Genomic DNA, 26,494 nt, shown 5'->3' with positions numbered 1-26,494 from the left:
GAGCTGGCACACAGGGCCATTGTTGCCAGGGACCAGAAAGTGACAGTGAATATGGGCTGCATCTCACCTAGAATACAGCACATGTTTGTGTAGCACCTGGTGCTAAGTCATTCCTAGAGGACCTGTTATAGGATTGGAATTTCATGAATAGCAGAGCAGCCCCCTCACTGTGATCTATTGAATGTCAGTCCTTGACACAAGTTGATGTTTTTTTTAAATGTAAAGGAGTACTGAAACTATTAAGTTTGTAAACTACTTGCTTAAGACAACCTTGGAAAAAGGAGGAAGATGGGCAAGATAGAAAATTAGGGAGTTGGGCTAGAGAACAAAAGAGGGTTATCTAAAAGAGAGAGCCATGATCTATTTGTCATTTTTTAAGTTCATCTTTGTGATCTCTATCAACCTTTCCCTCTATGATTTACATTCTCTGGTCTCTTGGGGGGGTGGGAGGAGAGAAGGGGAGAGCAGGGAGAATTTGCATTCCAAGCAAATCCTAAATTGCACAGTTCAGCAGTTTATCTCATGACTTTACCATGTGTTTCTCTGTATAAAATAACCAGGTAGAGTTCCTCTTATGTACTGTCACAAATCCTATGAATTATGTACTACTTCTGGTCTCAGTTGCCTTTGATATGGGGACAGAAAATTCAGAAATTTCTTATACTGCTTTCATTAAACTCTATTGAACCTAAAGTCAATAAACAATTTTTTAAAATATTCCAATGGGGAGGTAGGTGGTACAGAGGATAGAGCACCAATCCTCTAGCCTAAGACACTTGACTCTTACTAGTTGTGTGACCTTAGGCAAGTCATTTAACCCTGATTGCCTGGCATCCAGGATTATCCAGCCTTGTTGATTCATAACTGGCCATTGAAACCAGATGATTCTGGAGGAGAAAGTGAGGCTGGTGATCAATATAGTACCCCCCTCACTCAAATCCAATTCTCATGGTAATCAAGACATCACTTGCTTGATGTGATGGTCACAGTCTTTTTTTGAGAATGATGCTCAAACATCATCATCATCAACAGCATTATTCTACTGCTATGTACTGGACACTAAGCTAAATTCTAGATCACAGGATTGAGGAGTAGCAAGAATTTTATAATTAGTATCAGGATGAGGACTCTTCCATTACAGAGATTTTATCTAGATTACTGGTTTCTTAGGTATTGTTTTCTAATTTCTAAATTCTCACCATAGTTGAAATTAAGTTTATTGATCCTTCTGCTCAGTGGGCTCCCCATCTGGGGGCATGTCAAGGGATGGAAAGCCAAAGGGAGATCAAGACATTTAAACCTTGGGCATATGGAAAATAGTGCAGCTACTCTTGCTTGCTAAGAATTTGCTGCTGTGGAAGGGGGAAATAAACCTTAACATTACTATCAGCATATCTCTGAAGGCTGATTTTTTTAAATCATATGATGTAACTTCCCAAAATCACAGTGGCAGAGGAGGACTAAAACCTAGTTTCCTGACCCTAAGGTCAGAAGTTTTGTTCCTACTCTTCCTTAGATGTCTTGTTTTCCAAATAAAACTACAAGTCCCTCAAAAGACAAATATTCTGTTTTATACTTGTTCATTCCCTTATTGCACTTATCACGTGACTTTCCTGTAGTTTCTATATTAATTTTATTTAATACTTAGTTGGTTCCCAATTCTTAAGTTTGCTTTGGAAAACTACTTGCTTAAAGTTAAGGTTTTAAGACAGTTTCATATTACTTAGTCTTAGGAAAGTTTTTAGTGAAGATAATTCTGGCAACTTTACTTGAATTAAACAGTATTTACTCAGTTCATTAAGATTTAATTGGGAGATGGCTGGGTGGTGCACCCACCCTGGAGTCAGGAGTACCTGAATTCAAATCTGACCTCAGACACTTAATAATTACCTAGCTGTGTGGCCTTGGGCAAGCCACTTAACCCCATTGCCTTGCAAAAACCTAAAAAAAAAAGATTTAATTGGTATCAGGGATGATTAGTGAGTTAGGCAGAATGGGACAAAGTTTCAATCAGTTTAGCTGGTTAATGCTATTAAAATGAGAAATGATTAATAAGTCAAGTATTGATTGTATTTGTATTTGATTTCTAAGATAGTTCTTTTCTGAGAACTGAGTTGTTTTCTAACAACATGTATTCTCTACTGTTAAGGACTTGTATTTGCAACTCCCCATTTCTCCTAGGAATCTCTGCTGCTACATACTAAGTGACCTTTGCTTTAAAACTACAACTTGCTTGGTCAATCGCTTATGATTGATGGTCTTTGGAAAGACCTTGCTGAGATGGCCTGTAACTGATGGCATATGAAGGACCTGCAACCATAAGTGATTATAATTGAATTGGACATAATTGATAACCAATTAGAAGAGCCTCTCAGCAACATACACACACCCACAACTCCACCCCTCAACCCACACCCATACATATCCACACAAACACAAAAGTAAACATTTCTAAAGAAAATTCCCAGGGACCCCCTAAATATCTATAAAATCCCTCAGTCACTAAGTACATAGGTCCATGTCAGAGAGGAAGATATTGGATGAAATTGCTTAGGGACACCTGCTCTCAATAATAAATTGAAAAGGAGAAAGGTGAGAACTGCTGCCATCAGGATTGTGCATTTTTCCACATAACAAATTGAGAATATATTCCCAATACCAGAGAATTAGGAAGATTTTTAAAGGATGTAAGGTCATTCCATTGCTTTTTCTTTGATAAAATTACGATGAATTGCAGCCTCATAAGAGGAATTCCTGTGAAGTCCTACTGGAGGTATCCAAACCCCAAAGGTACTGAGACTAGTGTATTAATTATGGGGGTCTGCTCTTGAAATGGGAAGGTTGGAAACACATAGGAAAAGAACAGAAGAGGTGGAACTTGCACACTGAAAAAAGCAAGCAATGAGGACATAAGATTAGGTTTTTGAGGACCAAGATTCTTTGACTAGGTAGAAGAAAATATGAGATGAAACAAAAAAAAAGCACTAATAGGTATTTTATTCTTGTTACTTTTTATATTTGAAGGAAATAATGTTTCTGAAAAGCTTAAGTTCCCATGACAAAGCTAGGGAGGATATTAGTGCCAGATCATAAATATCATGGAAGTCCTCTTCCTTCATCTCAGAGAAAGGGAGATGTCTCTTTCGATCATAGATCTGCCTACTGCTATTACTACTACTCTTAGTATTTTTCACAGAGAACAGGGAATAAAAGCAAAGTGCCAACAGTGCAATCATAGGATTCCACCTCATTGATCATAGTGAAGTCTCTGGATCTTCAGTAGCTCCTACAGGTAGATGAGGAGCTCATCAATGCTTCTAGAAGTAGAGGATATAAAGACCTCACAGACAGGATCAGGATGGTCCATGTAGTTTAGGTATCTCTCCCCAACCCCATCCTCTAGGCATAATCCCCATCTTCCATTTCTAGCTTTTGTTTTTGTGGTCCTTATTTGCTCACCATCTTTGTCCAAGTAATGTGCAAGAAACAATGTTAGAAGAATTATTTATGTCATCTAATACAAATATTCTCATCCTGTTATACAATAATATATGTTATGGTAGATGCATGTTATATCTTCATCTATTTTCTCATTCTCTCCTCAAAATTGAAAGCCCTTTCTAAATATAGATTAAAAACTTTCAAACTAGTAACTGCTTCCCTCTATTTACTCATTTAAACACTTCCATATCCACTCTCAGAGGCCAAAGACAGCAGGATCCACAGATGATTTCAGGAGAGCATTGCCGGCTTTGATACATTCACTCAGGGAGGAATCTGAAAACACAAGAAGATGGATAAAAAGAAAAAAGAAATTTGAAAGGTCTCGTTGAAAAAAATAACTGAATTGGAAAAATAGATCCAGGAGAAATAATTTTAATTTTTTTGGACTACCTGAAAGCCATGACTATAAAAAGAGCCTACACATCATTTCCCAAGAAATTATCAAAGAAAATTGCGTAGATATTCTAGAAGAAGAGACAAAAACAGATATTGAAAATATCTACCGAAAGGGATACCATAATGAAAACTGACAGGAATATTAGAGCCAAATTTCACACTTCTCAAATTAAGGAGAAAGTATTGCAAGGAGGGATAAAGCAACAGTTCAAATATCATGGAGCCATAGTTAGGACAATACCAGATTTAACTGGATTTATAAGACTTGGAATATGATATTCCAGAAGACAAAAGAGCTTATATTAAAACCAAGAAACAACTACCCAGCAAAACTCAACATAATATTTTAGGGGGGGGGAATGGACATTCAATGAAACAAGGGACTTTCAAACTTTCCTGGGAAACTAACCCCAATTGAACAGAAAATCTGATCATCAAAAAAAGTTGAACAGGAAAGACAAATAATAAGGTACTAAATGAAGTTCATATGAACTTATTCATTTATTAGATTGATTAGAAGGAACATCTAGAAACAAGGGACAGGTGGGAGTTTATCTTATTAATAGCATTATTAAATAAACATATTTTATTTATTACAAATTAAATATATTGAAATATTAAAAACAGAGTTAATGGGTGAGAAAAGAATGTACTGTGAGAAAGAGAAAGGGGTAGGTAGAATATGGTAAGTTATTTAACATAGAAGAGGCAAGAAAAGGCTTTTGCAATGGAGTGGGAGAGGGAGAAGATGAAGTAATCTGTGATTGACTCAGAGAGGGAATAACATACACAGCTATAGAAATAAGTAGGAGAGCAAAGAGATGGGAGAAAGGTTGAGTGGGGGTGGGGGTAGGTGATAGAAGGAAGGAAAGATTGAGGGAGAAGATTGTGAGATGCAAAACATTTTTGAGGAGGGAATGACTGAAAGGAGAGAGAGAAAGGAGGTTGGAGGGAACACAATGAGAAATGTACTATGTAAAAAGTAATAGCAATGTTGCAAGGTGATCAGCTGTGAATGATTCACTTTTTCTCAACAATGCTGTGATCCAAGAGAATTATGAAAGACTTATGATAAAGAATATTATTCATCCCAAAGACACAACTGATGGTATCTGACTATTGATTTAAAGCACATTTTTTTTACTTTTTTATTGAGGTTTCTTTTTTGGGGGGGGTGTTATGTTTACTTTTACAACATGACTATTATGGTAGTGTTTTTCATGACTACGCATTTTTAACTATATCAAATAACTTGTTTTTCAATGAGGCGGATTGGGGTGGAGGAAGAGAGAGAATTTGGAACTCAAGGTTTTGAAAGTGAAAGTTGAAACTTGTTTTTGCATGTAAAGGGGGGGGGATAAAATAAAATTTTAAAAAGAAGCCAAAAAAGAAAGCGAGGATAAGTGAATTTGCTTCACAATTCTGTATCATATTCCTTCTTAATCCTCATGCTTTACTCTTTCTCCCTCTTCTTGTTGAATCATTTCAGTAGGGTCTGACTCTATGATTCCATTTGGAATTTTACTGGCAAATATACTAGTGGTTTGAGATTTACTTCTCTAGCTCATTTTACATATATGGAGCTGAACCAAACAGGGTAAAGTGACTTGACCAGAGTCACACAGCAAGTAAGCATCTGAGAATAGATTTGAATTCAAATCTTCACTGGAAGTCTACCCACTGTATTAACTAGTTACTCCTGTACCCATTCTGCCCTTCCCCAAGCATTTTATGCTCTAGTTAAAGCTATAAATTCATTAAGCCTTTATTTTGCTTCACAGTAGGCAGTATATTAACCATTGTTATACTCTCCACCCAAGAATCATTTCCCCTTAAGTTCCCATTTTATATCTCCTAGCCCCACAAACAGTCTGTAACTATAATGTGTCTTGATATCAGAGGAGTGAATAGCTACTAGATAAGTTTCAGACTTATCTTAAGGGTGTCTATGAAACTAAAGAGGGAATAATGCTAAGCAGCTTGGCAGAAGGAGGATGAAGAGAGGAAAGACTCTAGAATTCTTGATATCCCATGACCCTTAACCATAGGGATTTCCAACATTCTTATTGTGTACCCTTTATGTCTCTCAAGATCTGTGAGTTCTTTCTCTGGATTGAGGGAACAAAAAAGTGGAAGAAAGGAATCAGGCAATCAATCCCTCTATTTGCCACTCTAGGCAAGTTAATGAGATAGTATCTTGAGGGAATAGTAAGCATCCTAATTTATGAGGAAAAAGGATCTCAAGTCAGAATCCTTACCAGATCGAGCCTGGATCCATGCTATAGCCTTCTTTTCCAGAAGTTCCCATTCATCTCTCTGGTCCCAGTTGGAGCTATGCAACCATAGCACAGCCAAGATAGTAGCCCATCTGGGTACATCGTTACTCTAGAGAATGCAAATAATCCAAGACCCCAGTATCAGGGTATCAAAAAAGGACACATTTTTGAATGGCTCCAGTACCACAGAAGTTTAAGTGATTCCAGATAGATTTTCTACTTCTCTTTCCAGTTTCCTGATATAATTGCTCTACTCAATGAACAAATGTTTACTGAAAACCTATACATAATGAAATATGTATGCTAAGTTTTAAGTTATAGAAAGTATTTCCAATGACCTCTCCTCAGTCACAGACCCTACCTAATGGGCATTGATTCCCTTCACTCTTCCCAATGGTGAATTGCTCATCCTTCACCCCTCTCTCTTGCTCTTTCCCTTCATATACTCCCCCACTCTATCTCCTCCACTCTGTGGTTTCTTACCTGGTCAGGCAATGCAGCCAATGCACTCTGAATAGTCACACCCAGGACTGAGACCAAAGCTTCATCCAGTTCCCAGGAACCATCTGCCTTCTGGAGGGAAATAAGTTGCAGAAGTAGAGACTCTGGAGGGGATATCTCTGGGGGAATAAGCAGCAAATTTCAGTGTCACTCACATTCCCATGACAGCAAAATGTAAATGGCATTCTGTAATTACATGCTTGACACAAAGTATGACACAATAGTAGGGAGAAATGGAGAAGATTCCTTGTAGCAACCCTAGTTGCAGATCTCCTATACTTATCCAAAAGCCTCAAAGAGAAAGATTTCCCCAACAACTGGGGCCATCATATAGGTCAGACTCCCAGCAGAGAAGCAGCAATGCCACCAAAATCCAGCAAGCAACAAGACCCCACCTGAAATATAAACCAGCAAGGAAACTCCTCCTTTCACTACAAGTCAGCAGTTAGGCCCTGAGACCTAATAAAATTCAGTAGAAAGACCTCAGAATAAGACACACATAAAAGTACATAAACACTGATACCATAAGCAAATTAAAAGCATGAAATAGTTTACCTGTCATATGTTTGGAAAAGAGAAGAATTTAGTGTAAACAAAACAAGATACATAGAACATTACAAAATAAAAAAATGAATTATTTTGATTATATAAAATTGAAAAAATTTGACCCCACAAAAATGTAACAACCAAAATTAGAAGGAAAACAGAAAACTGGCAGGGAAGGTGAGGGGGTTACACCAGGTTTCTTTATAAAGATCTCATTTCATAAAAATGACAATTCAAGCCATATTAAATTACTTATTCAGTACCATTCCAATCAGACCTCAATAACTATTTTACTGAGCTAGAAAAAATAGTAACAAAATTCATCTGGAGCAACAAAAAGTCAAGAATAACAAGGGAACTGATTAAAAAATATAAAGAAAGGTGACCTGTTTCAACCATATCTAAAACTATACTATACAGTGGCAGTTAACAAAATTGCCTGGTAAGAAATAGACTAATGGATCAATGGATTAGGATAGGTACAAAAGAAACCGTAGTAAATGACTACAGCAGTCCACTGTTTTAAAAATCTGAAGACATCAGCTTCTGAGATAAGAACTAACAATCTGAAAAAATGTGTTGGGAAAACTGAAAAATAGTATGGTAAAAACAAGGCATAGAGCCACATCTCACACCCTATATCAAAATAAGGCCAAAATGGGTTCAGGATTTAGATATAAATGGTGATACCATGGATAAATTAATAGACCAAGAAATACTCTATCCAACAGATTTATGGAAAGGGGACAAATTTATAACCAAACAAAGAATTAGAGTACATTATACCTGCAAAATAAAAGGTTTTACTATATTAAATGAAAGGTTTTACACTAATAAAATCAATGCCAAAATTAGAAGGAAAACAGAAAGCTGGGAAAGTATCTTCCTACCTAGGAGTTCTGATAAAGGTCTCATTTCTAAATTAAATAGAGAATTGCATCACATTTATAAGGTTACAAGTCATTCCCCAATTGATAAATAGTCAAAGGATATGAATAGACACTTTTCAAGTGAAGAAATTAAAGCTATATATAAAGCATATGAAAAAATGCTCTATATCATTATTGTTTAGAGAAATGCAAATTAAAACAACTAAGAGGTATCATCTCACATATTGGCCAAGATGAGAAAAAGGGAAGATGATCAAGGATGGAAAGCTTGTGGGAGGATTGTGACATTGATACATTGCTGGAAGAGTTTTGAAAGGATCCAACTGTTCTGGAGAGCAATGTGTAACTATACCCAAAGAGCAATAAAAATGTTCATTCCCTTTGACCTAACAATTCCAATTCTAGGCCTATTTCCAGAAGGAATCATAAAAATTGGGAAAAGTCCCACAGGTTCCTAAATATTCATAGAAGTTCTTTTTGTAGTGGCAAAGAACTAGAAATTAAGGGGATGCCCAACAATTGAGGAATGGGTAAACAAGTCATGGTACATGAATATATGGAATACTATTGTTCTAGAAGAAAATCATAAATAGTTAGACTCTAGAGAAGCATGGAATGACCTACAGGATCTGATGCTGAGCAAAGAAAGCAGAACCAAGAGAACAATGTACACATTAACAGTAGCATTGTGAGATGATTAACTTTGATGGAAGCAGCTCCTCTTAGCAATTCAGAGAGGTATGACAACTGTATTAGACCAGCAATAGACAATGCTATCCACATCCAGATGAAGAAAAAAACAAGACAAAAAAAACAGCCCTTCAGAATCAGATGAACACTTTATCAAAATTATCTCATATGTATCTCTTTCCCTTGATCCTAATTTCTCATACTGAAAATGAATAATCTATAAACATATTTATCAAAAATATGTATGTACAATATTAATCTTACTGTTCACTGCTAAGGGGAGGGAGGGTGGAAGGAAATTTTTTAACTTAAAAATATACATGTGCATATGGATGGAAAAAATCTGAAAGAAAAATAAATTTAAAAGACCTCATTTCTCATATATATATATATATATATATATATATATATATGTGTGTGTGTGTGTGTGTGTGTGTGTGTGTGTGTGTGTATGTGTGTGTGTGTAGAGAGAGAGAGAGAGAGAGAGAGAGAGAGAGAGAGAGAGAACTAACTCAAACTTAAGAAAAACTATAAATATATGAATATAAGACAATGCCCAGTAGGTAAATGGTCAAAGGATTTGAAGAGTCAAAAAAAAGACAAAAAAAAGACAAAACCATTGGTTCTCATGTGAAAAATGGTCCAAAGCATTATTAAGTAGAGAACTATAAAATAAAACAACTCTGGGGTACCACCTCATGTCTAATGATTGACTAATATGACAAAAAAGGAAAATGAAAAATATTGGAAAGAATGTGGAAAAACTGCATTGTTGGTGGAGTTGTGAACTGATCCAAATATTCTAGAGAGTAATTTGGAACTATGTCCAAAGGTCCATCAAACTGTGCATATCATTTGATCCAGTTATGCAAATCTCTGAAAGATATTTTTAAAAGGGCAGACCAGGAGAGAATTTAATTGTACACAAAGTATTTTTATTAGCTTTTTGTGAAGAGTAAGAATAAGAAATCGAGGTGATTGACTATAAATTGGGGAATGACTGAACAAGTTGTGATATATGATCAATTATTGTGAATATTATTATAAGAAATGATAAGAAAAGCCTGAAAAGACTTACATGAAGGAGAATGAGGTAAACAGTGTGAGAACCTTACACACAGTAATAGTAATATTGTACAATGAAGAATCATGCTCAGCAAAACAATGATCCAAGATAATTCCACAAGACTTATGATGAAAAATGCTGCCTCCAGGAAAAGAACTGTTTCTTCCCCACCCTCTTATTTGCAGTCTCTTTTTCTTGAATAAAATGACTACTATGGAAATGTCTTACATAATTGTACACATATAACATCAGTTTGCTTACTGTCTGACAGGGGAGTGGAGAGGGAGTGAAGAATAAAACCTGGAACTCAAAAAAACTATCTTAAATGTTAAAAACAGTTATAGGTAATTGAGGAAAAAATGAAATAATTTTTTAAAAAATTAGAGAAAAAGAATCCCTAGCACGATGAAAATACCTGACCACAAAATATACTAACAGGAATGGTAGATGAACAAAAATGGAAAGAAACTGTAATTTTTCAATAATCTGTGAGAATATACCAACTATCATTAATGCCAGTAACAAGTAAGATTCAAGCACTAGGTGAATGGAAGAGAAAGTGAGAATACAGGGTAGAATGCCTCTTGACTCTTCAACTTATCGTGGAGAATGGAACATTCTCAGAAAGAATGGCAGCTCCTTTCTTTGCAGAGCTCGAGATTTGGAATATCACATATATTGTCAAGCACAGCTAATGCATTGTTTGGTTATAATTCATTATAATACAAAGAATGGGGGATAGAGAAAGAAAGGGGATATAAAAGCAAATGATTCTAATATTAAAAAAACAGCAACAAAACTGGAAGACCCTTGTGAGATTAGAAAATTTTCCCCCTGATTTTCTAGAAAAGAGTAGAATCTTCTTACTAAAGTCAACTGACCTTTATTTTGATTGCTACCAAAATTGTTGAATATATTATTTAAAAAATGAATTTTTTAAGGTAAGAAGAGTTTCATGTTTCAGATGTTTGGAATATCTAAAGAACAGATAAATCCACATATTTGTTAAGAAGTTGGAAAGCACAATGTAAAGGAGGAAGTGAAGAGGCAGAACATGTGTAAATAAATCTTCTGGGATCCCCATGGAAGTGATGGTGAGAGTTAGGTCTTTTGAATAAAATGTATTTTGGCCTTTGGAAGAATGATGAAGTACATTCACCAGGAAAGAGATCATTCGCTAAATATCCAGAGAAAAATGAGGCACAAATTAATGGCTGATAATGTTCTGATTACTGCAGCTTTTTTAGAAATGGATATATATACTCTTTGTGCCTCATTTTACTCTGGATATTTAGCAAATGATCTCTTTCCTGGTGGATCAACTTCTAATTATAGTTTTTAGTTTTGTCCTCTAGAATACTATACATGCCTTCATATTGACTGAAATTTATGTCTTTCTTAGATATAAATATATTCAAGTAACAAGACAGGAGAACCTCCTGAGATTATCTTACCTGAATAGCACTCCACAACTCTGTATGCTATGGGGAGGCAAAGGATGCCAACAGAACAATCCTATAATATATTTCTGAAAAATATGAAGAACTAAGCAAGAAACTAAACACTTAGAACCAAAGCCATGTTATTTCTTTGGTTTTTGCTTTTTTAAAAATCACTGCTACATGTTGAATGTAAAAAGGTAAAGCAGAGATGGAAAGAAAAAATCAGATTAAGATTGAGATCAGTACTTGGGTTTCCAGATGATTTTCAGGAAATAAGATCAGAAACTTATTTAGAAATTCTGTCTCTACTTCCTTGATTATGTCACCTCCCAATATCTTGCTTGTTTTGCATCTTATTACTAAATAGAAACTTCTCTCTTCTAAATTACCCATGGCCTCTTAATTGTTGAATCAGATAAATAATTGTCTTCTAATCTATCAGCAATTAACACTGGAAGTACCCTTTGCTTCTTTGATACTCACTCTTCAAGCTGTAGTTTAAGGAATACGGGAATAATGGTTATACTTTTAGCAATATTTGTGACAATGACCTCTATTTGACCAACTCTTGTCAATCTCCCTTTCTACACTATCATCCATACCATGATCCCTAAATATGATTATATACAAAGCTCGTGCCCTGGGTCTTCTATTTTCTCTTTGTAAATAGCAGGATGCCATAGATTTCATCATCTCCAGAAAGCTCATACTGAGACCTATATTTCTAGCCCTAATCTCTCTTTTAGAGCTACAGACTCACATAACCAAATGCCCAATGTACATTTTCAAAATACTGTCCTGTGTAGGTATCTCAAACTCGACATGTCCGTTTTCATCTTCTAACAATCCATTCTTCTTCACAATTTCTTTATTTCTGCTAAGAGTATGCTCATCTTTTCAGTCAACAGATTTATGATCTTGCAGCCAACCTCAATTCCTCTTATACACAATACACAGCCAAATCAGCTGTCAAAACTTACTGTGCTTACCTCCCACAGCACTCTCTTCCCTTTCTATCCACCAACATGGTCTACAACCTACTTGACAGATCCTGGGATTATTAAATTGTCTCCTTACTGACTTCTCTGCCTTAAGGGTCTCCTCACCTCCAATCCAACCTCCAGACATCTGCAAAAATGATTTTCCTAAAATGTAGGTCTGATGCTGTATCTTCCTTTCTTAATAAACTCCAGGGACTCCTTATAATCTTACAGATCAAATAATATTTGGAGTCAACCTACATAAACAAGATTCCTTTTCTTTTGATGGGAGTTATAAAGTCTGTTGAAGATTGGAGAAGAGAAGATAGGAGAAGAAAAAGTTGATGCTCAACCACCAGGAAGACTATATTTTTGTGAACAAATGATATAAACGGCCAGGAAATAAGGCAGCCAAACAAGGCCCATTGTGTAAATATGCCTAATATTTTTCAGCAGCAAAACTCTAAGGAATGATTATTTGGAACAAGAAGTTTGTGGCACAGAAAGGGGTAATGACATATAGCAGAATCCAGAGTACACCTCACCTTCAGACTCCAATGGACACGTTCTCACTGAGAAACACCTGGGTGATGCCATAAGCAGCTTGCCTGAACTATCATTGTCTATGAAATTAATCTTTTTAAAGGATTTGGAAGAACTTCTATGGAGACGAAACCTGGCAGGCCATGCCATACCTGAAACCCAGAAAGACAGGAGTTAAGATCAGAACAGATTCTGTATACCTGGGTCAGGAAGCAAGACTAGAGGATGGAAGACTTTTCTTCAAGGTTTGTGCCCCTGAAATTCTCTCTCTCACTATAAGATCCTCTCTCAGGAGCTTGTGTCACTGTGGCTGTTAAATTGGTTCCTTCATCAAAGTGATTATTACAACAGTGATCAGTGGATCCTCAAAACGTCTTTTGGTAGAAACTTTCTTGGTAGAAAATATCCATCTACACACATTGTACCAAACTACATAGTTTACTTTGAGCAATATTTTAGTTAAAATTTTAGCAAGTATGACTTTCTTTACAATATGATTTCTGCTTCTTAATACTTTCTGCTTTCTACTTTCTTATTTCTTTCTTCTCTATGATTTTCCATCTCCCCTTTACCAAAGAGATGCTTTCCCCCCAATGCAACAGGAAAGCTGCTCCAATGAAGCATCTGAAGATGCTAGCCAAGGTTTCCAGATATGAAAAGATCAGAAGATACCAATATGATCTATTTATCTCATGAATATGACTCTGAACATATAAAACATATATCAGGGTAGTGGAAGGGAAGAAAGGGAGAGAGAGAGAATACTTCATAAAAATGAATATTGAAAATTATATCTACATATAATTGGAAAAATAAATGCACAAATAAACAAACAAAATATGTGAAGGATATACATCTGACTTACCCAGAAGAGATTTTGGAGGTGGAGAACTATATAGGAGACAAGCTCCTGGAATATCCCTCTGAGTTAGGGGTCCCTGAATGGGCTTATTCAGCTTCTTATTGATGGCAATATAGGCAGTGTGAGAGGAGACAACTCCTGACTGAAGGCTTATTTCTACCACTTTTTTCTCCATTTTTGAAGCATCCTGTAAATTTCCTTCAAGGGCCTGGATCAAAGACTTGGCAGCCAGGCGGTGAATGGTAAGTCTAGAATAAGACAATCTTTTGTACTGCAAATGAGGACTTGGGGGAACCAGACATAACCCCCAATTCCTAAGTTATACCAATAACCAGGGGAAAAAGGTGGGGAATAAAAGGAAAAGATATATGAGTCCATAAGAAAGAGCCTAATGAAAAGGGGAGAAAGAGAAACCTCAAAAATACACATGTGAAAAGGGAGAGAGGAATCACCAAGGATTCTTACTTGTCTTCTGCTTTGGGATCCAGGGAGAATGGCACCGTGTTCCTGAAGACATTACCTTGAGTAGTATATTGAAGACATACCTCACTTGTTGTCTCTTTGGACTAGAATAGGATAAGGAGAGTGGTCAGAGAGTAGACAGTCCATGGGAGGGCAATGTCAAGGTGCAAATCCCAAGCATAAGAACATTTCTCTAGAGTTTGCAGTGATCTCAGGATCCCCTCCCCAAGACTGATTCCTTCATTTTATATAGTGTGGAATAGGGGCCCAAAAGATTTCAGAGATTTGTCCCAGATCATAAGTCTTAAGCAAATGAGGTGAGTTTTAAAGTGAAGTTCTTTGACTGACAGAGTCATTATATTGTTCACATGTCATACTAGATAAGAATGGACTAATGTTCAAGCAAAAACTTTAGCAAAGTCCAGTTACAGAAGGAAACTGGAGCACTTATTTCTCTGTTATACTTGCCATTCAGTAGAGAAGCTCACAAACCCACCCCCTGATAGAAAAGGAAAAGTCCAGGACAGTAATCTAGACACCAACTACTATAACCACAGGACCAAAAGAATCAATGGGGACTTACCTCAGTTTTCCCTTTCAACTGGGCATAGATGATTAACCTCTGACCTTGGAAGATGGTAGTGGGAGCTGGAGAAAGCAAGGTAGTCTTCAGACCAGGGGGCAGAGTCCAGGTCAGGGAGACATCCTTTACCACTGGCTGTAGAGCCCGCTTTAGGGACTGGAGGACCTGGAGGAAGAGGGTGGAAGCTGCATAATTTGAGGTGGAAAGGACTTCTAGCAAAGGAGTTTTGAGAAAGATTGGAGACTTTAAGAGAGAGGACAAATAAGAGTTAAGATATTTCCTCCTCCTTGCTCATATGAGAAACCAAGCTTCAAAATCCCAAATATATCACAGCTAATTGTTTTCCAATTCCATTTGTCATTTATAGGAAAATTAGGATTAGATGGATTTTTACAACTGAAAATGAAGGTAAACCCAAATGATATAAGCAGAAACCCCAGGGAAGTAAGGAAAGGTCCCAGTCTCTGAGGCTTGCTCGGGTCTTTCTAAAGCTTTGATATCCTTCATGTTCATTTCCTTTAAGCATCTCTCTGTTGTGACTAGACTTGCCTAGGGAACATCCTGGTTCCCTTTCAACTTGCCATGAGGTTACCCCTGTCCCACATTCAAGAGCTCTCAGTTCTACAGATTTACAGTCCCAAATCCCAGAAAGGCAAGTTCCCACTTCACCCACCCATGTACATTCCTCAAGATCTTAAACACCAAAAATGACAAAGCACAGGATCTGGACCAAGGAACTGTCTTAGCTCAGGTTGCTATTATGGTGGTCTGTCCAAAGCATATCTTTTTGAAAAATAAAAGATAATCATGCCACCTTGGCTTGCATTCTATCCAGGCCTGTGATGAACTCTGCAGTGCCCTCGGCTGCCTGAGCTATGCCTTTAATAAGACTGGTGGAAGCTCCTTCTCCAATTCCAAAAGAGAAACACCTGTAATGAGAAAACAGAAGGGCTGGCCAAAGGAAGTCTTAGGAAAAGGCTCCTAACTGTAAATTCAGTGAGGAATTAGAAGACAAAGGCTTTTCTGGGCAGAATCCTGGTTAGGGATAAGATTCTATCTTTGTGTATTCAGCTTCATGACAGAATCATAGATAGAGAGCAGTTAAGAAATCTTAGAAATTATCTGACCCAAAGTTCTCATTTTACTGATGAAGAAAGTGAGCCCCAGAAACATGGGTGAGTAAGAATATATCAGAAGTAGAATCCTGAAAACAATACCTGTGATTCTGTTTGTGCTGTTGAACTTCAGCAATGATCTGCCAGGTATTACCAACTTCCCCATCTGTGAAAACGAAGAGCTGTGGAGGGAGACAAATAGCTTCAGATCAAGTTAAAACTACATCAGGTTCTTCAGTCCAGGGCTCTTCCTGACTCAACCTAAGACAGCCCTCCCAGTGTAGAGCAGGCAACCTCAATAATCAAATCTGTGTTACTGTGGGGGTCTCTTTAAGAGGAGGCTCAATGACCATTTGAAAGCAGTGTCCTAGATATAAGCTCACTTGGGATATGGCGGTGTGGAGGGGAGAAGGTAATAAGTATTTATGAAGCAGGTACTATGTGTCAGACACTTTAAAAACTCTCTTGAAGACTGTGAGGAATTTCATTCAGGGCACTTGAAAGGTTTTAGAGCCTTCCTAACCTGCTTAAATCAGGGTCTTCTGTGAGTGGAACCTTTCAATGGAAGCCTGAAAAGATTAGTTGAGACAGAGGGGTATAATAGAAAGAATGACAGATTTATGTGTCAGGAAACACCTGGGTTTAAAATCATTTCTGTCACCTAATTGCTTCTAGGGTCCTGAGCTAATCTTAGTTTCCCCTGCTGTAATGGAGATGATATTATCTATAGAACCAACTTCATACTATTGGTGTAAGAATTAAATTATAAAATTATATATTATCATTTATAGAGTTCCTGATTTATATCATCAATTGCTATACGAATTTTCAATTATTATTATATTGACAATAGGTCTCAATGCTAGTACAAAAGATAAGAAACCTCTTACATGAGGGTAGACTCTAATAATTTGACCTGAGGTAGTTAAGTAGCCCAATGTCTAGACTAGGGCCCTGGAATAGAGATCCAGCCTCAGACTCTTACTAGTTTACAACTGACCCTGAGTAAGTCACTTAACTAGATCACTGCTAAACTGATCATTGTTAACTTCAGACAGGATTGAGTGATAGAGATCAACAAAAAAAGTAAGAATTGCATCTCCCTCTCTCCAGTCCCATGTCCTTACCTGTCGAGGGTGGTTTGGTATACAGGATTTTCTATAAATGTCCTTCAGTGGCTCCAAGATTTCAGTACCTCCCATGTTAGCATGTAGAGTCTTTATTTTCTTCACAGCCTTCTCCATGGACTTCTGTGTATACTCCACACTCTCTCTGAGAGATAGACATGCACATGCATTGCATGAGAGACATTTTCTAATGTCCTCATCTCCTAATCTCCAGCTCCAAGGACAGATCTTAGACAACTGCTTCATGAATTCTTTTTTTTTTAGGTTTTTGCAAGGCAAATGGGGTTAAGTGGCTTGCCCAAGGCCACACAGCTAGATAATTATTAAGTGTCTGAGACCGGATTTGAACCCAGGTACTTCTTACTCCAGGGCAGGTGCTTTCTCCACTGTGCCACCTAGCCACCCCCATGAATTCTTTAACTGCATCATTTGCACTATCTCTCTTAAAACTTCCCCTTTTAAACTCCATCCCCCTCCTACCTATTTAATTCTAGTCAGAGACTCACGGAAAGAATGACTCAAAGGAGGATCCAAATCCATAGATATTGAAAAAACAGCCAAGGGGCAAACTCTTCAGCAGGAGAACCAGAGTTTCCTGAGTGAGAAGAAAAGTAGAGAAGACATTCAAAAAAAGAAAAAGAAAAGAAAGTCTGCCATTTTCTATCTTTGTGATACTTGGTCTCACCCTGTTCTCCCTTCCAGTGTTCCAATCCCAGTGAGTTACCCTTAAAGTGGTACCATTCATAGTCAGCCCCCCAATATAGAAATAGTCAGTATGTTACAAGATAAATTGCATCCCAGAAGTTCCATTTTCACTCTTGAAAAAAGTTTTTGCAAGATGGAAGTAAAAAGAAAGAAGCAGGTACCTTGGCACTATCAATTCGCAACTGGGCACCTCCTTTGCTATTCACTGGGGAGGACATACTCCCTGAGCAGTCCAAGAGGAAGATAAATTCGCCAGTGCTCTTTCCCTGAGACTCAGATATTTTAGGGTAGAAACTCACCATCACAGTTGGATCTCCCATCAGAGAACCTACCCAGAGGTAAAATTTAAAAAAATGAATAAAAGAAAATTTATATCACAGGCCCCCAGAAAATAAAATGAGGTACAAAGGAAGCTCAGTGAGGTTTGAGGGTTTAATTATTAAATCTTGCATGTTTAGTTTGCTTTCAATTTTTATCTTAGTTGCAAAGGACTTAAGACAATTTACAAAATTTCCAAAGTGGAATTTTATAGGATAAGAAGACACCAGATCAAGGACATACCTATTAATCACTTGACATTATGTAAAGTACCTCAGACCAGGTATGTAAATCTAATATATGTGGGCTGGTCACAGATCAAGTTTAAAAAATAATGAATAGACATTATATGATGGGATTTAAAATCTATGGGTAAGAGACATGCAAGATGAAAAGGCATGAACAGGCTTTGGTTTATACCAGCATTGCCAGTAGTCAATTAGTATATGACACCTTGTTCAACTATTAGTGAAATACAAAATTAAAAAGCATCTTACCTTGCAATATTAATGATAAAATTACAAAGACCATCTAACAGAAGTAGTAGAAGTATTATGTCTCTAGGCAACTAAGAACACTGGACATTATACTTGGGAATAAATTCCTTCCTAGAGGACAGTAAAAAAATTGTTGGGTGACAAATTTCTCTGACCACACAAAGTCTATCAATTCAACAAACTAGATAAATATTCTCGTGAGACTAAATTTTTGCATAGGGAACATGGGATAATCTAAATATTAGTTTTAAATAAGTTTTTTTAAATAAGTTTTTTGAAAAACACTTGGAGATGGTATCAAATTGGACTATTATATTTCAAAAGAAAACAAAACTAATACAGGCAGAATAGCCTTGTGGATGAAGAGTTGGTCTCAGAATCAGGAAGATCAGAATTTAATACCAGAGATCAGAGATATATGGACTGTACAACTCTGGGAAATCAACCTCTCAGGACTTGAGGAATTCTGATAATGTCTGAATTAATAGACTGGATTTTTTAACCAGGTAGTGACCTCCATTAATGAAATCACAGTTCTAATCTCTAGCCTCAGACCAGATAGAGGCTAATAAAGAATGAATGAATCCTTTCACTTGTTGAAAAAAAGTCCCTTACAATCTGGTTTTTCTGAGATAGAATAGGCAGGAGCCCCAAGGAGGGATGCTCAATTTTAACACTTCATTTATCAATCCCAAGCTGGAAAATAACCTAGGTAAATGATACAGTGGACATCAAGACAGAGATCGTGGTATCAGTTTTTGACAATAAGGGTGATCCCTTATGGCGGAGATTTAAAGAGTCCTGTCATATGTCAGAGTATCATCTCTGATATTATCACAGTATAATGAAGGTTATTGCAAAGGGAACCAGTGCTTCCCAAACACTTAAGTTAGGTCTGGCTTTTGGATAGCTAATGAGTTCTCAATCCAATCCTATAGTATCTAATGAATTCTATATAATGCAGGATCAATGGCCCCTGTTCAATCAAATTTCTCACCATGAGATATAGTCTTATGTTGCAAAGCCTCACAATTAATTACTGAGTATGAAAGGTCTGTGCATGGGGGCAGGCTGGAAGCACAACCATTTTTTCTTTGAATTGATGAGGAGACATCCTATCTATTCCGTTAACATTTAAATAGAAATATTTTTTAAAACCTTTATTGAAACCAAAGAAGGAACTATTACTATTACTCAAAGTGGCCAAGGGACTTCTACTCTGGTTGGATACATTTAAGTATTTGTAAAAAAATAGAGAAAAGAGAAACAGAAAAGAAAAAAAGACCTCATTATTAAACTATTATTTTGTTTCCATTTCCTTGAATGATCATGAAAGAAGAATAGAAAAAAATACTTAGCAAGAAATTGAATTCAAGTCTACAATAGATAAGGAGACACATTTCAGTCTTTTTTTGGGGGGGAGGTTTTCTTAGCACAGAAGGCCCCTAGGTGACATCAATGAGAGCATGTCACTAGACAAAGGACACTGAAAACAAGGAATTAAGCGTATGACAAGAGGATGGCAACTCATTTGAGGCTTACCAAAACACAGACATAGGTGCCATTATTATAATTTCCATTTTATAGTTGGGGAATATGTAACAGTCAGAAATTGTGATTTGACTAGGTTAACACAGCTAATAAATTTCTGAAGATGGATTATCAAGGTATCCACTGAATCAGCTGGCTGACTCTAGGTTAGAGGTTAGTAACCATGCCCTACTAAGGCAGGCTGAAGGAACAAGTGAAAAGATGATGAAAAGAATGTAACAGTTGTGTTCAAAAATTGAAAGGCTATGATTTAGAATTGGAGATTAAAGTTCTGCTTGATATCAGAAGGCAGAACAAGGCTGGATGAATGGGCAATACTTTCTGAGTAATGGATATCAGGTCAATATAGAGAAATACAATTTCTACTAAAACTGACAAAAAAAGTAGAACAGGCTGACCTAAGAGACAGTGTTGTTGCCGCCTCTTTGTATAACTATTAGTTGGGATTGTTTGTTGTAGGGGGGCCACAATGGATGTTTTTGATGACCTCCATGATGCTTTCCAATGCTAAGATTCAATGATACATATTAGTTATTAAAAGATAGATAGTAAACTGGTGTCAGTGATTTTTGAAAAACTTTGACAAATGGGAGAGGAAATAAAGACCTATAGACCTGTAGATCAGGAGAATGCCATACAAAGTTTGAATAAGATTTTCAATGTTTCCTATATCTAAAAAATAATTATGCACTCCATAATAATAGTGAGATACATTAATGACTGGTTACTCCTGACTCTAAATCCTATGAATGATAAGCCATTTCTAGGGACTTTTCTAATTGAAGGTATTAGGTATTCTGTCTTTAACCCTATATAGTTCAATATTTTATAATCAATGATTTACAGGAAAGTATGACTGAACCAATAGGGGAATAGAAAGGTAGCATTTCACAAGAGAGACTTCCAAAAGCTCTCTTTCATCCAGCTAAAACAATGAGTCCTATCAAATCACTTTAAATTGAAGATGGATAAAATGTGAGTTTATACCAACCAAAGTTTGTAAGGACACAATAGAGAAGCTATAATTAAACAAAAACTTCTATAAAAAGACTAGGAAACTTTTTTTTGCTATGTCTTCCAATTTTGGGATTCTGGGGTTTTATTCATTACAATTTTATATTTGGTCAAATTATCAAAGTATAACATTTAACAGAATCATATCTCTGTTGTTTAAATGCTAGATACATTTGATATAATAATGAGATTCTTCCTCATTGTCTTTTAGAAAATTAATGAATCTCCCTCTTTACATTTCTGAGACTCCCAATCTGTACCACAGTTCCTACTGTCCTACAAGTATTTCAATACATCTTTGAAATATATATATTTCACAAGAAAAGAAGCAAAATAAAGTAAGATACAGGACAAGTTTCAATATCCCTGGGAGTCATATCATCAGTAAGGGGAGCAACCTCCTGAGCTAGACTCACCTGGTTTGGCATCAGCCTGAGGCAGCTCCACAGAGACACTGGGTGTGTTCACCTCACTGTAGTAAACCAGAATCTCAACATCTCGATCAAACCGATGTCCTTCAGCCAAGGAAACCTGAATGATGATGGGGCAGAGCAAATCAATAGGAATAGGAAATTCCAGGAGCTTCCTCTGGATTCCCAGATGAGAACAAGTGGTAGGAGAGTTAACTTCCTATTAGGAAGTGATGTTCTAGGATAGAGTTGGGAGGAAAAAAGAAAGGTCTAGGTCTACAATGAGGGAAAAGGGTAAAATATGGCCATCTTATAGGTGAATTGAGAACATTGGACAGTAACTGGAAAGAAAAAAAAGGAAGGGTTTAAAGTATAGGAGAATCCAAGTAATGGTACTCCCTGTCTAGTTAGTTACCTGGGCAACTGTCTTGTCATCTTTCAAGTACTGCAGGGGACCCAGAGAACAGTTGGACTGGACCTTCTCAATGCCATGGGGAGAGTGAACATTGGCATTAACACTAAATGAGTAGGGCAGTTCTTTGCCTGGAACCTGGGGGATTTGAGTAGTGATGTTGTCTACTGTAGCTGACTCTGCAAAGAATCATCAAATAACTCAGTACAATGAGATCCTAGGAAGAACTAAGGTCACTTTGCTCACCTAGGTTACTGGATCCTGGCAGAACAAAGATGCTCCCATTGTTCTATCCAGAAGATCCTCCCCCCCCCCCAATTGCCTTTTGCTGCTAGAAGAAGCCAGGCTTCTCACCTTGGAGAAGATAACGTGGATTCAAGATGACTGGCAGGAAAAAACGCACAGCCCCATCAGCCTCCAGGGACAGTTCTTGAACATAGCTCAGAGACACAGAAGCCTTCTGGCCAGCTAGCAAATTTCCTATACTGCAGCTGAAGATGTCACCAGAGCTCTCATCCTGTTCCAAAAGGAAGGCTTGCTGGCCTCCGGAGATGGCCTTCTCATAATTCTTCTGGGCCTGAGGAGCAAGAGGAAGAGCAGGAATGAGGAAGTCTTAAGAACATGCAAAAGAAGGAGAAAAGGTTTTGGGGAGAGAGAAGGCAAGAAAAGTGAAAGCAATTAGCTGGAGAAAAGAAAGCAGGGTTGAGGGTAGAAGCAATAACTACTCAGTCTGACTTCTCAATAGTTTCAGTGAAGAGACAGATTTAGAGTGGCAAAACCCCCTCATTTTACAAAAGAGATTCTGAATAAAACAGGAGCTCAAATGAGAAGAAAAGCAACTCAGTGTGTCCCAACTGAAACTACACTAAAACATAACAAAGTAACATGAAGAATAGAAAAGGGAGTACTGGGATCCCATAACTTCTACCTGTTGCTTCTTTTGTATTTCTGCCACTATATGGTTCCCATTCACCAGGGCCTGGAAACTATAAACAGCAGAATCTGCATCCATGGGGAACACAAAGAATGCTTCCACAGGATCTTTCTCCTCATTCTTGTAGTCCAGGGTTGCAGACACATCTGCCACAAACTCATGGATAGTCACAGATACTGAGATGCTCTTAAGAGGCACTGGAGGGAAGAAATGCCCATCAGTCCTAAATTCTCAAGTACCGAAGACTTCACAGAAGGGCTACAGAGTTCTGAGGTTCCCTTTCCTTGTCTGCCTCTTTGTTTGTACTCATAATAGACTTACCTGGCTGCTTGGAGTGGGTGAGAAGACCACAAGTATATACCATACTGACACTCTATTTCAAAACAAAACAAAACAAAAGTCAAATCCCAAAGAAATCCAAAGTTATTGTTCAAATACCATTGTCAACACTTTTTTCCTCATTTACTTAATTTTAAAAAATTTATTTACTTTTGAATTTTACAATTTTTCCCCTAATCTCACTTCCCTCCCCCCACCACCCATAGAAGGCAGTCTGTTAGTCTTGTTTCCATTCTATACTTTGATCTAAGTTGAATGTCAACAGAACTTTTTTTTTTTTTACTGAAACCAGTGTCCTCTGCCAGAAACAATCTATGACTTTGAAGGAAGGCAAACATGGCAGAAAAGTGTAAAATATAGGATTAGAAAGAACAGACACATCCCCATTCAATCTGAGAGTCTAATAATCCCCTAACCTCATTTTCAGTGAACCTCTTATTTACCCATAGTGATCATTTACTTACTGATAGAATTGTATTAGCTGTAATAAAATAGAGACCACAAAGTCTAGAAGGTAAATGATAACTTCAGCTCCAGAATTGGAACAATAAAAGGAGAAATGATGACCAATGACATTAGTGAACAGTTCTCCTTTAATTAGAGAGGAACTATTAAATTAACAAATGGATTTATTTATTTAGGTAGGAACTGTGGTTGTTCCAAAGAGAGAATGTCATTGCAGAACTATCCTCTCAAAGTTTTATCAAGCTGTAAAACTAAAACCTAGAGGAGGTCACAGACTTCTTTTTTGAAGACATCCTTAGCTTTACTTAACAGTCTCAGTTCAATCCATATTTAATCTCTTTTGAATATTATTCTTATAGGACAAAGGCAAGCTTTTGAATTCACCATTCATTACCTGACCTTGCTTTCAGTTTCTTTACCATTATTAAAAAATCTAAGTTGAAGAGTTCTCCAAATACTCAGAGAGTTTTCTTTAGGCTATTCTCCTTTTTTCTTCTGATGAAAAATCATTGAAGAATTTCACTTCTGAGTAAAGTCTTGCACTGAAGTCATCAATAATGGTTGGTTGAAGGAATGACAAAGCTTTTATTAAACATTTTCTATGTGCAAAGAATGGTGATACAAGCAAGATTGTTCCTACTTTTAAGGACCTCACATCCTAAAAGGAATCCCCTGTAAATGACTTCCCATTGTCAGCCTAATAACTTATAGAACGCAACTGCTGTTGTTTATGTAAAAAAAAGAATCTAATAAAATAGCTTAGAAGACACAACTCTTGAATGTTTAATCAACACCAAAGGGACAATTCAATACCAGGAAGTCATTTAAAATTTTAGCTATACTTCCTGAAGACAGGAAGAGCATATACCTATCAATTTGTAAACTTTGGCCTTCCCAGAGCAGTCTGAACTTCATTTTAATAAAAAATTAATATTTAATAATAAATTATTTAATATTTAAAAATCTTTCAATAAAAACTTCTAGTGATTGGAATATTTTCTTTTACCATAGGATATGAGATTGCCTTGAGACTAGAAAATGTTTTTATTTTTTTTTTTGTAACTGCGACATTTAACATAGTGCCTGCAACATTTTTTTTTGTTGTTGTTATTGCTCAGGTTCATCCACATCAGACTCTTCCTTGATCCCATTTGGGGTTTTCTTTCTAAAGTGAGTGGTTTTCCAGTTCATTTTACAAATGATCAAGTGAGAGGCAAACAGGGTCAAGTGATGTTCCCAGGATCATAAACTAGTAAGTGTCTGAGGGTGACTTGAACTCACTATGAATAGTCTTTCAATCTCCAGGCTTGGCACTATATTCACTTAGTTGTCCTGGACTGTGGTAAGTGATTAATAAATGCTTGTAATTAATACCTTAAAGAACAAAAAACCTAGGCTCTTCCTGAGAACTCAGCCACTACAGAAGTTCAGAATTACTCTACATTACATCCCAAGTCAGTTTTATTCATCCAGCATTAAATAGGAGGACAGCAACAAAGTTAAGGATGAATGGGGAAAACAGAGAAATGGAATCAAAAGAGAATGTCCCTTGAGAAAGACCCAGATAATACAACCTGCAACATGAGAAGATTTTACAGAAACAAGAACTCTTCACAAGAATAGAAAGGGAAAAGGCAGCTAGGAGGCCTAGCAGATAGAGCATTATCTCTCCCCACACCCCCTAATACAAACACACACAAAATAATACAAGAGGAAAAAAAGAAGAGAAAGGGCCAGAACAGGAAATAGATTGTCCACAATGATTGAAACATACAAAGCTCAGACAAGAAGATCAAAGTTCTCCTGATGATTGAATGTTAGAGCTGGAAGTCCCCTAAGAATTTGAGGAAACTGAGGCTCAGAGATGGGATATGATTCCTCCAAGGTCACACAAAGATAATGACCAGAAACAGGATTCAAGTTCGGGTCTTCTGAATCTTGATTTCAAGCTCAGAGTTCATCCAAAGAGTGACCTTCCTCAAAAAGTTAGGAGGATAGTAAGGCATTCAATGGGAGGGCAATAGGGGAAAGAGGGCTCTCTGGTTTTCGAATATATCAGACATCGGGTTCTAAGCTCTCAAACCTAAGGTCCAGCCTTAGTGTCCCAAACCCCCTTCTTTGCATAAGAAATCCTTGTGGTCTGAATCAACCAGTGACAGTACTGCTGATGCCAGTTCTTTAAGGTACACCCATAGCCATGGAGGCCAGAGTAAACCTGGACTGGGGCCCTTGCATTCAGGACTACGAGGGGCCAGACATGACTCAGGTAGGTGAGCCTCCAGTAGGACCAGACTTCATCAGCCACAAGACACTGAGCAGGAAGGATGAGGCTGTCCACCTTCAGTCCCAGCGCTGACAGAAGGGAATGAGCCAACAGAAGGAGAAGGGGTTTGTTTCCATAAGTGCCAGAACTTGAAAAACTGCTAGACTTACCTGGAGGGTTCAACTGGTCCTGGAGAGTTTGGATGAGGGCTGGAAGAAACCCAGGCACACTTGTTTATATCCTCTGCTCTGGGGAGCTATCTATTGCCTCCCAGTTCAGAAGTACCTCCCCCTCTCCTTACTTTCCCGGCAAAGAGAAAAGAAACCAGCTGTTTTGGTTTCTGAGAAAGCCCAGCCCTCCCCTAGGCAGGAACTACAAACTGCATTCTCAACATTCTAGGGACTGTCTGCAGTTCTTTACTCCACATTCAAGCAGCAAGTCAAGTCGAGGATTCTCCAAAGGAACTTTGGCAGTTTCCTGGAAAATCTTTTCAGTTATAATTTTCAAAGTTGTAATTTTTATGATTCTAAGATGTTATTTACTTATTAAAATACTTTTCCTTTCTTCAACCACGTAATTGTCTGAAGCCAGGTTTTCTTCAAA

The 26,494-nt window shown here is 37.2% G+C and overlaps 1 protein-coding gene across 2 annotated transcripts; it reads right to left on the bottom strand.

Moving 5' to 3' along the window:
- Positions 1-2,994: 2,994 nt before the first annotated feature.
- On the bottom strand, positions 2,995-26,217 carry LOC141507570 (von Willebrand factor A domain-containing protein 5A-like). Of its 2 annotated transcripts, XM_074215351.1 has the most exons (18): positions 26,062-26,217; positions 23,146-23,197; positions 22,819-23,021; positions 22,245-22,467; positions 21,894-22,069; positions 21,485-21,599; positions 17,850-18,016; positions 17,490-17,578; positions 16,984-17,128; positions 15,959-16,038; positions 15,556-15,670; positions 14,742-14,906; positions 14,162-14,262; positions 13,700-13,944; positions 12,837-12,986; positions 6,660-6,796; positions 6,159-6,285; positions 2,995-3,777 (listed from the first exon to the last, which is right to left on the bottom strand). In XM_074215351.1, the coding sequence occupies exons 2-18, from the start codon at positions 23,186-23,188 to the stop codon at positions 3,698-3,700; spliced, it is 2,361 nt and encodes a 786-aa protein (XP_074071452.1). In that variant the 5' UTR covers positions 23,189-23,197; positions 26,062-26,217; the 3' UTR covers positions 2,995-3,697. The 2 variants fall into 2 exon arrangements, with proteins under 2 accessions (XP_074071452.1, XP_074071453.1); XM_074215352.1 differs by lacking the exon at positions 12,837-12,986.
- Positions 26,218-26,494: the final 277 nt, after the last annotated feature.

Source organism: Macrotis lagotis, chromosome 1, assembly GCF_037893015.1.
Source record: "Macrotis lagotis isolate mMagLag1 chromosome 1, bilby.v1.9.chrom.fasta, whole genome shotgun sequence".
Classification (NCBI taxonomy): Eukaryota; Metazoa; Chordata; class Mammalia; order Peramelemorphia; family Peramelidae; genus Macrotis; species Macrotis lagotis.
This window is presented reverse-complemented; position numbering and strand designations above follow the sequence as displayed.